Consider the following 13832-nt stretch of genomic DNA (forward strand, 5'->3'; position numbering starts at 1 on the left):
TTAAGGAGGTGGTTTTCAGTGTAGAAAAAAAGCTAGGTGTTGCTTGTATATTCCAGGATGATCCTGGCATAGCATCATTTTAGTAGAAAGGAGTTAGACACAGTCATACTTCATAGAGGCCAGCCAGGTTAATACGTGTACTCATTGTCTGTCATAAACTTTCAAGCCTGTGATCACGGACTTCAGGGAGTCGCGATAAGAGTCATGCCAGGGAGAATGACCAGGTTGTGATTCAGCACATCAGTAGCTGTCATGGTACTAAGGTATATGGAGAGAAGAGGAGCCAGCTGAAATTTTCAAAGTGCAATCTTAAGTGCCTTGGATGAGAAAATGCAAAACGGGTGCACACAGAAGAAAGTGGACTTTTGAGTGGAAGGGGAGATGTGGACATAAAGCAATACAAGGAAATAATCAATTATGGACTTGCGATTAACACAATGAGAATAGTAAGGTCATGGGAGATGCCAGCTACGCATTTGGATGGTGGAACTTAGGTGAAAAGAGAGAATGGGGAAAGTTGGAAGACAGTGAATCCAGGGAGTCTTGAGAGAGAGGTAATGAGTTGAGATGGGGATTAAAATATTTAAGGGTGCAAAGTGATTCATTCAGAAGCTAACAGGCAACATTAGGTAGATATCACAATTAAAAATTTGGAGTGGTAAATAGGTAATTGGCAGACAACACAATATTTTACAAATGGCAAATGTGATAGAGAAAATTGAGGTACTTAAAGGAGGAGGTGCAGGAGGAATAGGGGTCACTCCAGGATGTGATTTGGTGATTAGGGCAACACCAAAGTTGCAGCAATATGGGCAGGCCCGACAGCAGAATGTAGAGCCAGACAGGGAAGTCTTTTTTCTTTTAAGGAATGTATGGGTGGGTCATCATCTCTCTGTCAAGTTTCATCAAGGCCATGATACAATCATCGACAACAATCTCATTGATGGCAAGGACCATTTGTACATGTTAATAGACATTCTGGAGGTTAGTATGGATGAGGACTGTAATAGCCTTTACATTGACAGAGTACCAGGGTCAGCATTGGGATGGATTATGGGGGCAGAAGAAAATTTGGAAACATTAACTCTCAACAGGCACAGTGGGCAGGAAGCTCAGCAAGAGAATAAGATGTGGCAGCTGGGGATAGTGCTTATAAGGGAGCAGCAATGGATACATCAAGAAACTCTTCCACAATGTAAAGGCCAGCATGAAGAGACAGTCTAGGCTTGTCGAGGAGATAGTCAAACCCAGGATAGCAGGCAAGTAAAGATGTTGAGATGGGATTAAATGTTGGGGCAGTAATTGGTTGAGAAATGAAAGGAGATGTGATAAAAGGAAAAAGGTGATTATGAGGTCTGAAGAGAAGAGGCGAGGCTTCTACAATATTTATATAACTGACCACTAAATCCTAGACACAGCAGCTGAATGTTACAGGGTAATATAATGGAGAAGTGTCGCCTTAACATTCAGAGAAGGGAAGGAATTTGATAAACCAAGTTTAAGTAAAGATCTGTATGCTCACTGAGGTTAAAAAACCAGCATGTACGGCCAGGAGTGCACAGTAGTAACTTTAAACTCTAAGGTAACTCAGAGTTAAGGCTAAAATTCACCCTCCATTAGGATCAGAGAAACATAAACAGTGGAAGAGAGAAGATTGTGAGATAAAACTCAAAAGTAAGCAACAGATGGCAAAGGGTAGGGTTGAACAGTCGTGGTGCTCCGTAGGGAGCTGCCAACCCAAGAACCATCTTAACAGAGATCTATTTTCCACAGAATCAGTATGAAAATAAAACAAACAAATCTCTTTGAGAGAGCAGGCTTAAACTTGAACACGAGCCCAATGGTCTATTCCTTTCAAAAGAGGTCAAGTTGAAAATGGAATGGGTGCCACTATTTATTTTAATGGGTAGTGTTTCAACTGTTACAGTAATATTTTGAAGTTCATACAATTTTAGCTGGAGATTCATAGAAACATAGAAACATTTGGTTCAAGTTTATTGCAAATGAAAACATCGCTCATCAATTAAGTGGTACATAATTAATTATTTCTATGCAGGAATGAATCACCGTTGAAGAACATAATCATAGCTCAACCCAATTCCCCACTAAGCTATCCCATCCATGGAGCTGAAGTAATGCCACTCCAGTCAATTGTCATTCCAGGTGAGAATAGCAACTTAATTTTCAGAAAAACAATGAATTTGTTCATTTTTACTTTTCCATTTTTTATGAAACATAATCTCTTCTTTCAGGTTTAAGTGTGTTTGCAATCGAAAGAGAGGAGTATACGGTATGTATAATTTTACATTCTCTTTTACTTCCACATTTCCTCACTGATTCAGGGGGCCAACAGTCCCATAGCTATTGGTATCCCTTCAGCACATTGTTCAACAAGGTGCTGGTCTGTACCTATGAGCCCACACGTGATAACCAACAGGGCTTTGAGTGCAGCTGGTCTCACAACTAGCACTCTTAACCTGGGACTCAGAAGATGTTAGGCTCCAGCCATGTTATGGAATGTGAGTTCCTAATCAAGGCTAAAACTTCAGCAGAGCACTGATTTGTTGGAGACATTACCTTTGGATAAAATTAGATTGCATTCCTGCTAATTAAATGCATTTTTGTCCCAAATACCTGAATTATCCAATATTTGAATTGATCAAATAAATAAGAATGAAGTGTGGTTTGCAATTTAGTGTTAAAAATTTTAAGTGTCCTATACTGAAAGTGTCACTTCAACTCTATGTACTTTTGCATCACTGCCTGACAATGCCAAAAGGTCCTTTGTGTTATTCCTTTGTCTAAAAGTTTTATTTGTCTAAAAATATGAATAAGGTAACACACTGTCACATTCTACACAATAGCCTAAAATCACTATTGAAGGTATTATTGACAAACATTTCATGCTTTTGTCTACCATTCATTTATCAAATTTTAAAAGTGTTCATCTTCACCCTCTCGTCCCATCAGTTATAGCTGCCTATTGCTCTACTTTGATATTCCTTCTTTCTTCATGGTCTCTTTCTCTTCCTTCATTTCTGACTCTCTCATCTCCTCAATGAGGTATCAATTAGCACACTTGGCAAAGAAAAATTGTCATGATCCCAGATAATGTTATTATGGTACAAGTCAGATCCTAGACTGATAGATCCTTCTGTCTTGATACATCATATTTTGCTTTGTTTCTATTTAATGAGGTGGTCCTTCTCTGACGCACAAGCATGCAATGTTGCAGATTTGGCTTTAACAATAAAACATAAGTACATTATGTAAAAGCAAGTAAGATAAAATAGACTAAATGAAGCAATCACCATGAACACAATTTGAAATATTACAAACATACTATAACATATTCCATCCATCCCAACAGCACCCCTTTATAGTAATCAAACAGAGGTAATTCCCTTTTTTATCACATCTAAGTTTGATTCAACTGTTGTTTTCAATTCTCAGTCTTAAGTGTTTTATAGCCTCCTGATTGAGTATTCACACACTGAGTATTCACACACTGAGTATTCCTCAGCTTTAAATAATACCTTCACGGTTGAAGCCAAACATATCTGATCTGGAGCTTTCAAAATAAAACCTTTAAATTGAGGTAACCTATTTCTAGCTTATCTGAACTCTTGCTTCCAGGAGAACTGTTCCACACATCCAACTTCAACCAAGACATCTGCAAAATGAAACTAAAAAGTTTTCTAACTGAAAGCAAGCTAATGCTCTTCAGTGGTTATTCTGTCTGTTACTAAAACTCAACCTATGTAAACAAATTCCCACAACCACTCCATACCTTTTCTAATAAAAAAAGTGGATCCAGGAATACTGAAACGTTAATTATTAAACACCTCATCCTCACAGACCAGCCACATGCAATTTGTTCAAAATCCAATCTCTAAAATAAATATTACACCCCCTACATCACAAGATTAAAACTAAATCACTCTCTATAACAGGATCGTTACCAAAAGCTGGAACCATGTGGCACAGCCTTGCAGTTCTTTATTGACTTTGAAGACTTACCTGGGACAAAGGAAAATCAAAAAATTACAATTTAATAGAGTTTAAAGGAGATAATTGTCTGTTTTGGAGAAAAAGTAACTCACGAAAAATAAACCTCGCTCTCTGGCAATTCAACAGGTTCCCTGCTTGGAATCCTAATCTGACTGAGACAGGTAGCTTCTACTCAGAATGGGAGCATCCCAGAGACATCCAAATGGGTCTCCATCCTGGGCTGATGGGTTTGGGGAGGTGGTGCTCAATTACAGGGAAGGTAAAATTAGGGGCTTCTCATTCCCAAGGTCTTGTGATGAGGAGATGGAGTTGAATACATTAGGTAGAGATTGCAAGCCTTGGGGGGATATCAGAGGCTGAAGGTGGAATGTTGGAGGGTTAGAAAATTTTGAAGGACTCTGAGAGGTAGATGGCAGATCAGTAAGTTTGGTGGTTCGAGATGGGGGAGGATCCGAACATGAAACTTTCCCAGCAAAACACAATAGATCCAAAGTTAAATGGAAAGCTGGATATCTTGAGTTGAAATGAAAAGGTTGAAAGCCAAAAGGCTCACAGCCTCAGTTTAGTGATTCAAGCTAAGCTACTTCCTTGAAGTGTAGTCAAAATTCCAAATCCATTAAAATCAGAAGTTGGTACGGATTTTGATATTTAATTCTTTTATCCCTGCAGATATCCCAAACCCATACATTTTTGTGGTTAAAATTCCCTACTTGAGGTTAAAAGAAATGTGCATAACCATATGGTCAACCTGTAGGCAAATTAATGTATTAGTGGTGACCATGATTCATGAAAATAAACTATATTCCAGTAATTTGAATGCTTATCTTTTGGAAGGTGGGAGTTTTACAAGGCTTTCAATGGTATATTACACCTTGAGTATGTATCCTGAAGAGGTATGACGGCATCTTGCTAGTCAACAGGGCTAGAGACTGCAGTCATGTGATGAACAGGCAATGGAAGGTTTGAGTGCTGCCTATCTCACCTTGACTGCTATGGATACTTGTACATCACAAACCCTGTGTTTACTAATTCAATTTATCAAATTTTAGCTCATTCAGTCCACTGAATTATCTGAAGTTATAGCAATCTCCAACTACACAGATTCTATACTTCTGAGATACACAGTCTAAAGAGGGGAAACCTATTATAAGATTTGAAAAGAAAACAGAAAATCTTGATTTCCTTGGCATTTTTCATAGTCACCGAAAATCTCAAAACAACTTACAGCACTAAAATATTCTTGTCAACCGCTGTTGCAATGTAGAAATGTAGGAGTCAATTTGTGCACAGCAGCTTCCCACAAAAAGTTTGTAATAGTGAGCAGCTAAATCAACTTTTGTGACATTAATTGAGGGATTAATATTTGTCAGATTATCAGGGATGACTGCCCAGTTCTTATTCAGTTTAGTGTTCTGAGATCTTTTACATCTATGCAAGCAAGTAAATGCCACTTCACTTTGAGGTCTTACCTGAAAAACAGCATCTCTAATGGTGTAGCAGTCCCAGAATGGGATATGGATCAGAAATCTTACCAACTGAGACACAAGTGACATTACTTACATTAAATTTCAGAGATTAAATGGAGTGGTTCATCATTAAATAGATATTGACTGTCACTGTTTCCCAGGTATTCAATTGCACAAACATATTTTAGAGTTCTACAAACTCTACACCATATTTATGCACTGAAAGGCATTTGTGTGAGGTTAATTACTCATTTTCTCATTATTTAGGTGAAACTAACAGTTACGCAAGGAGTATTTAACACAATTGCTGAGGTCCCACAGGGTGTGCTGAAAGGTTTAGGTGACAAAGAATTAACAATAACAAGCCCACACTTGGAACTCATCAATGCCGTACTTAAATATATTACTTACACAAGCAAAAAATATCACATCGATACAGTAGATATAGGTAAGTTCAGTCCTTAATATTTTCATTTATTGATGTAGTCTCAAGTTACCTTTCAATTCAATCTGAAGATGAAGTTAATTCCCTTTCTTGACTATTTATTCCAGATTGTCTGACATGGTGGAAATGTTAAAAATGAAAAAAAAAATGTTTACAATTATTTTTGGCTGACTCTGTAAGGAGACATCTAGCTGATAATATTATTACACTTTGTAATCAGAAAATGCACTGTTAGTTAGTAGTGATTAAAGCTCTAAATGCGGAAATATCTAGTCACTAACATCTGGTTTGACTTATGCAACATTATCCATCACTGTCTCTGTTTTAGCTCATCTGCACCTGAAATCATCATCCGTGATTACTTCCATTTGTGCCCACTGAAATGTACTGCTGGTCAATCTTCTTCCTTATAACATTGAGTTCATCCAAAGTTCTACTCATATTTAATTTGTACTATGTATTGTTCACCCATCAACTCTGTGATTGCTGACCTACAATGGCTCTCAATACATCAATACATTGTTGATGGTGGGGATTCAGGAACGGTAATGATTTTAAATATCATTAGGAGAGATTAAATTCCACCTTGGTGGAGGTTATCACTGCTTTGCACTTGGTTGATACAAATGTTACTTGCCACTAAGTATCCAAGCCTGAATAGTGTCCAGGTCTTGTTACAAATGGGCACAGGCTGCTTCAGGTTTGAGAAGTCATAAATGGTGTTAAACATTTTGCAATTATCAATGAATATCTCCACTTTTGACCTTGTGATGAAATGATGGTCATTCATGAAACTGCTGAAGGTGGTTGGGCCTACAGTAATACTCTAAGTAATTCCTGCAGCAACGCTAGAGGCCAAAGTAATTGGTCTCCAGCAGCCCCAACCATCTTCCTTTGTGCCAGATATGACTGTCCTAATTGGCACTGGCTTCAAACATGCTTGGGCTCATTAATGTCACATACCCAGTCAAAAGCTGTTTTGGGATCAGGGAAGACTCTCTTACATCACCATTTGAGTTTAGCTCTTTTTTTCCTGTTTTGAACAAAACAATAGTTAGGTCAGGAGATGAATGGCATCACTGAGCATCAGCAAGCAGATTATTGCCATGCAAGTGCCCTGTGATACAGACGTCTATTACCCCTTCCATTACTTTGCTGATGATCGATGGAAGACTGGCCGGAATTTAGTGGCTGGTCTAGATTTATCCTGCTTTTTAAGAGGATGTATCTGGGTAATATTTCACATTTCCACTGGTTAGATACCAGTGTTGTAGTTTTATTGGAACAGTTTGACTAAAGACGCATCTAGTTCTGGAGTACAAGTCTTCGATGCTATTAACAACATGTTGTTAAGACCTGTAGCCTTTGTTACTTCCAATGTCTTCAGCCATTTGTTGATATCAAATGGAGTGAATCAAATTGGCCAAAATGACTGATATTTAAGATGCTGGGGTCCTAAGGAGGAAGCATTACCCACATCAGCCAGCTGAACATGGTTGCAAACATTTAGTCTTGTCTTTTGTAAAGTCCCAGATTATTGCCTCCAGTCTCCCCTCTGTCATTGAGGATGGACGTTTTTGTGGAGCTTCCTTCTCCTCCAATCATTGCTTAGTTGTTCATCACCATGAATGTAGCAGGACAGCTGAGCATAGATCAGATCCCTATTGTTAGAAGGACGAAATGTTGTTTGCATAATGCAAGAGACCAAACTATATGAGGAAGTTATTAAATAAAAGCACAAAGCCTGCACTGAGGGATATCCATCACAGGAGAATTCCGACTGCGCAGACAAAGCATTTTGAAATAGTAGCTCCTCCTTGCCCTGTGGACTAAGGGTGCAAATAATTCAACAGATCCCTCAAACAGCAAGATCAATACAATCAGTAAATACTGACGCATGGTAATCTTTAGTCTGTACAGCCAGCTTAATACCCACAAAAAGAGGAACGCATGGAAAGTAAAAATGTACTTTTAAACTTGGAAGACTATAACAAGTTTAAGCCACTATTCCAGGAAGAAGAACCAGGTGGTATTTTAACATGCTGAACCAGGTTTTGTGTGCTTCCTGTTAGTTCACAGTTATCTGGGGGACGCAAGAAACAGAAGCTGAACACTTCCACATGACTGAATACTGTATCTCTATCATAAAAACAACATGAAAGTCATTAGCTTCAATGTTCATTTGGAAGGAACTTAAAAGTACATTCGATAGAGTCAAACTATGTCATAAACAAATTTTAGAATTAAGAAAGGACCAAGAGTTTTGAGGGTAATGGCATAAGCTATCTATTCTAAATTTCAAGACAAGCAGAATTGTCATAATGGCAGTAGGAGCAAGATTTCTCATTTAGTTTAAGAACCAGAATAAAATATTTTTTGCGCATTATTAATAACTTAAATTGTTACAGTCTTTCTGTCGGTGAAACTTTACAAATCTTCTACTCAGAAAACATATTCTATGGTACCTATTTTACATATGATTTGTTTTTATAAAAGTGTCTTTTCAGTTTGAAGAGCATGTTGCTGAATTTCCGATTATTATCAGGCAGCCCCCAATGCCACGGTTGTTTGATCCCGGTCCAGGTAAATTTGGTTTCATTATGGGTTCTGAACATTAGAGTTTTGATCAGTTAATTGTCATTAACATTGTTCCCTCAACTAATTTAAATTGTCTTTCCTTATTCCAGACAATGACATCAGTTCCTTGGTAACCATTACAACAAAGACATTTTTAAGATATCATAAGCTTCGAATCTTGATAGACAGCATTCGGAGATTTTACCCAAACATGATGATAATCATTGCAGACGACAGTGAAGTTCCTGAAAAAATTGAAGGACCCCACATCGAACAATACATCATGCCATTCGCAAAAGTATAGTAAAGATTTCCGTATTCAATTTATATCCCTTGAAACAAAAACAAGATCTGAAAGCACATTTCAACAAATTGGGATTGTATGATATCATGATGGATTTCTGTCCTTTGCAACCCATTTACTGTAACCTTAACATTAACATTTCCAATGTGGACTGTGAGTATGGTACAAAGATCAGTGCAAGGTTTTTTTTAATTAAACTTATTTTTTAATCAACCTGTTCAGAGATATTATTACACACCTCTGGAGCAGGTGGGACTTGAACCTGGACCTCCTGCTTCAGGGGTTGGATACTACCACTGCACCACAAGAGGGCCCCCAGTTTAAGTTTGTTCGAGGTTATTTTCAAGTAACAGCCAAAATGAGCATGAATTAAGTTGATGTTCCATTTACCTATTTATTGTGGTATGAACTTCAGCCACTTGTGAACCCAGGCTCAATAGAATGGTTACATTGAGCTGCACGCACCAAGCAGAAAAATAAGCATGTCATTAAAAGGAAACATTCTGTTGAGAATAGAAGGCTAGGTGATGTGGTAGAACCCAGCTCTTAGTAGACTAAAACATATTGATATTTTGTAGAAGCTGAGTTGTATTTGGAGGCAATGGTCTCATGATATTATTGCTAAACTATCAATTGTATAGAGCTAAGTAATATTCGAGGGACCTGGCTTCAAACCCTGCCATAGTGGATGATGAAATTTGAATCCAATTAAAATCTGGAATTAAGAATCTGATGATGAAACCATAGCCAATTGTTAGAAAACCTCATCTGGTTCACTAACATCTTTAGGGAAGGAAATTGCTGTCCTTTCCTAGCCCGGCATACGTGAGACTCCAGACCCACAGCAATGTGGTTAATTCTCAAATGCCTTCTGGCTGTATAGGGGCAATAAATGTTGGCCTAGCCAGTGATGGTCACATTCCATGAACAAATAATGGAAAAAAATCACTCTCCATGTTTCTTCCATTATTTTTCCTCGGTCTATCCCTGGATAAGTGAGGTTACCTATTATTATGATTGCATATATTAACTCTACTTTAATAGTTTGCTCATTAATGTAGGATAATTAAGATAATTTGGGCAAGTGTAGAAACATTAAGGACCACTGTAGTAATTTGTGTACGGAGCCAAAGGACCTAGGTAGGGTTCTAAATGAATACTTTGTGTCAGTGTTCACTGGTGAGAGGGATAGAAATCAGGGTGAAAAACTGTGATATAATTCAAGAAATTAGCATAGACAAAGAGGGTCTGAGTGATCTGTCAGGCTTAAAATTAGGCACTGATAAGACCACACCTTGAGAATTGTGCGCAGTTTTGGACTTTTACCTGAGAAAGGATATGCTGGCTATGGAGGGAGTGCAGCAAACATTTACCGCACTGATTTCTGGGATGGCAGGACTGATGTATAAAGAGAGAAAGGATCTGTTAGAACTATATTCACTGGAGTTTAGAAGAATGATGGGTATCTCATAGAAGCCTATAAATTCTAACAGAACTAGATAAGATAAAGCCAGGCTGGAAGTTCCCAATGACTGGGGCGTTAAAAGCCAGCGGTCACAGTTTAAGGATATGAGGTAGGCCATTTAGGACTGAGATGAAGAGAAATTTCTTCACCCAGGCTGTGGTGAGCCTATGGAGTTCTCTGCACCGAAAGCAGTGGCCAAAACATTGAATATTTTCAAGAAGGAGTTAGATATGCTTTTTAAAGATTGATCAAAGGGTATGGGGAGTAAGTGGGGCTAAAGTTTCGGGTTGGATGTTCAGCCATGATTATATTGAATGGCAGAGCAAGCTTGAAGGGCTGAATGGCCTACTCCTGCTACTATTTCTACACTTCTGTGAAAGAGGCAAAATGATATTGATGATATGGCACTGTGTTTGCTTTACATTCCTGCAATAGCTGAATATCTGCAGGTATGGGGAAACAGCAAGTGGTGGGTATGAGGCTGACAGCATTTGTAGGAGTCTGAGTTGGAATGGCTTTATTTTAGGCAGGAGTCCTGAGGAAACATTGCTTGGTAAGTGTCGTGGATGTTTTGCATTAAACAAAGTGAGAGATTGATAGTGGGGTGGAAAAGAGATATGATGAAAATATACATTCACTGATATTGATATCCCACATGAGTTCATGAAACTTCTTGTGGCACTGCTGCTGGGTCCTTGAGGTTAAATGTTAAAACTGACATTCCTACTGTCAGCTCCCACTCATTCCTGAGTGTTGTCCTAACTGGCTTGCTTTGTCCCTAGGCATCGTGGCAATTCTCCCCTTGCTCATTTCCACCACTGTCCAAAGGATTACAACACCAAATTTTACTCCCACACTGTCATAGACTCTGCGTAGTGCAAAGACAGCTGGCAATGCAGCAGATACTTAACCCTACAGTAAAACCACAGTGTTGAGGAGACTTCACTAAACATACATGATATCAACCTCCAAAGAAACTAGTGGGGGCAAGTCTCAAATTGCAAACCACTGCACGAAAAAAAAATTTTTGGTCCCTATTGCTTCAGGTATTATGGCTAATTATGCCTTTTGCCTATTATGTAACATTGTTTGTTTGCTTATTCTAGAAGCTTTAGCTTTAGGTGAGTTCCAGTCTTGCCAAAATTCTTGCTCATTGTTAACTGGCATGACAGGTTTTCTTTCCTTTCTAAATTTCACACAGTATCCTTTATTATTAAAGACTGGGGTATTTAAAAGCCTTGTAGTTGTATCTGAAAAATGGGCAGAACAAGGGAAGAAGAAAATATTTGAGAATGGAGCAACTCTACTACTATTACTCTCACTTAATGCTACACAAAATCATTCTTGTAGTATTACTGAGGCCAACCCAATTTCAAAGACTCAAATTCTCCTCATTTATTGATCTTGAAACTCTTGGCATGTTTTTCTTCATAGGGATGGTTTGCTGGAAGAAATTTGGCAGCTTCTCAGGTCACAACTAAATACCTTCTTTGGGTGGATGAAGATTTTTTATTCACAAAAGATACAAAAGTGGAAAAGCTGGTGGAAGTATTGGAAAACACAAACTTGGATGTGGTAAGTACAGACCTGGGTAAAAGTGAAGTAATGTATTTCAAATGTTTTAAATTAGGAACAGGAGTAGATCATTAAGCCTATCAAACCTGCTGTGTTATTTAATTAAATCATGGCTGATCATCTCCCTCAATCCACCTCAATGCCATTTGACCCATTATCTGTAAATTTGTTGGTATCATTAGTCTCCAGAAATCTATTGAATTAAGTTTTGAATATGTATAATGACTGAGCTTCCACATTTCATCACCTTCTCTGAATGAAAAAAGATTCCTCCTCACCTCAATCTTAAATAACCTATCCATTACAATGTCCCCTGTTTCCTGACTCCAGGCCAGGGAAACATTTAATCTACATGCTCCTTGGCACAACCTATAAATTTTTTATAAGCTTCAAAGAGGTCACTCCCTCATTCTTTGAAACTCTAGGGATTAGAAATCCAGTCTCCTCAATCACTCCTCATAAAACAGTCCCACCACCCCAGGGATTAATCTGGGATTAAACCTCCATTGATTTCTCTCTATGGCAAGTACATGAAGCAAGACCCTTTTAGTCCGTCACTCAAATCCTCTTACAAAGAAGGTCAACACATTATTTTCCTTCCTTATTAATTGCTCCCTCTGCAGGTTCATTTTAAGGACACTTTGGACACAATCTCTCACCATTTAAGAAGTTCCCTGCCTTCTCTGGGTTGCATCTTATAGGACCTTGAACAGTGTGAGCTTTGGCAAGAAATCTGGGAGAATCATGTGAGAAATTAGGCAAGGCTTTCTCAATGTCGAGAGCAAATTGTTGCAATTTCTAACAGACATTTGGGTGTCAAGACATATTCTTGCTAGGAGTGGTGAGATGCCTACTAAAGGGAACTATTCCTTGTTAACAGACTCGTCAACAATAAATCATGTCTCATTGATATGCAGTTTCCTACCCTACTACCTGCCACAGAGAAACTACACGCTGACAATTCCTGAAAGTTGGATGGGGTACCTGATAGCTTCAATTTGCCACTCATTCCTTCATGCTGCTGTCTTGCACACCTGGCACCAGCCTCAGGGCACAAGCAGTGGCCACAAGATAGCCCCACGACTACACTGGTCCATGGACATTGGCATCTGACATGTGCCCAGCCTCCCCACATTGTCATGGTATATCTCCGATCCACTTACAGTATGCACTTTAAAGGTGGACCTTGGGGCTCACTGGCAACCATTATTGCATTGTTGCTGCAAGGATACCTTACACTCAGGGATATGCAACCAGCTCATAAACTAGACCAGTTACTCATCAAGGCTGTTTGCTTGCTGTCTTAGCACTCACTCACTTTGAGCCTTCCAGGATACTCTCAACTTCCCTGCCTTGCCTTGCCTTTGTGTGGTGTACATCCTCGGCTAGAGATACCAGGCTCACAGTACTTCTGTATTACCTTGCACAAAGCTTGGAAGCATGTCAATACTTTCAGAGGTTCTCAGTCAGGTCTTAGGAGAGACATCTTTCAGTCAGAGTGTCCCAGCAGAGTAAGTCAAGGGCAGCCTCCAATAATAGCCCAGGAATTTGGACACAGTCAGCTACTCAGGTCAGGATGCTCTCCTTTGACTGGGTGAGGAGCCCAACATCTGGCAGCCCACCATGCTTCTTGGCTCTTTCTGCCTTCTATTGTGGGCTGCTTTCTCTTGCAATAAGAGAAACCGAGGTATTAAGGGAGATCGAAGTGGTTGCCATAGCTGGTGTACCTCACAGAAAGGTGCTGAGGTGTTCTGAGAGAGTACAGAGGGAATGCAGGGTAAGTAGTGTGCGGAAATCGGGTAAGTGAAAATGAGTAACATTGCGTGCATTAGTGAGAGAGATAAAGCATGAGCCTTGATGAGGGGGGCGTGTAGTTGCAGAGATAGAGTGAGTGTGAAGGACCAGCCAGCAGATGGCGTCTCTTACTCTGGCCAAGAAGATAAGGTCGTTGACTTCTTCCTACATTGCTGGGCATTGCTCCAGACAACT

The 13832-nt window shown here is 39.1% G+C and overlaps 1 protein-coding gene across 5 annotated transcripts in view; it reads left to right on the forward strand.

Moving 5' to 3' along the window:
• Positions 1 to 13832, forward strand: part of LOC125486578 (beta-1,4 N-acetylgalactosaminyltransferase 2-like) — a 78073-nt gene that overhangs the window by 50660 nt on the left and 13581 nt on the right. For all 5 annotated transcript variants that reach the window (XM_048614616.1, XM_048614615.1, XM_048614618.1 and 2 more), the window contains 6 exons: positions 2057 to 2163; positions 2253 to 2290; positions 5745 to 5925; positions 8419 to 8505; positions 8610 to 8797; positions 11703 to 11843. In XM_048614616.1, coding sequence (XP_048470573.1) covers positions 2057 to 2163; positions 2253 to 2290; positions 5745 to 5925; positions 8419 to 8505; positions 8610 to 8797; positions 11703 to 11843 — 742 coding nt within the window. The remainder of the gene's footprint in view (positions 1 to 2056; positions 2164 to 2252; positions 2291 to 5744; positions 5926 to 8418; positions 8506 to 8609; positions 8798 to 11702; positions 11844 to 13832) is intronic.

This window comes from Rhincodon typus, chromosome 30 (genome assembly GCF_021869965.1).
Source record: "Rhincodon typus isolate 14 chromosome 30, sRhiTyp1.1, whole genome shotgun sequence".
Taxonomy (NCBI): Eukaryota; Metazoa; Chordata; class Chondrichthyes; order Orectolobiformes; family Rhincodontidae; genus Rhincodon; species Rhincodon typus.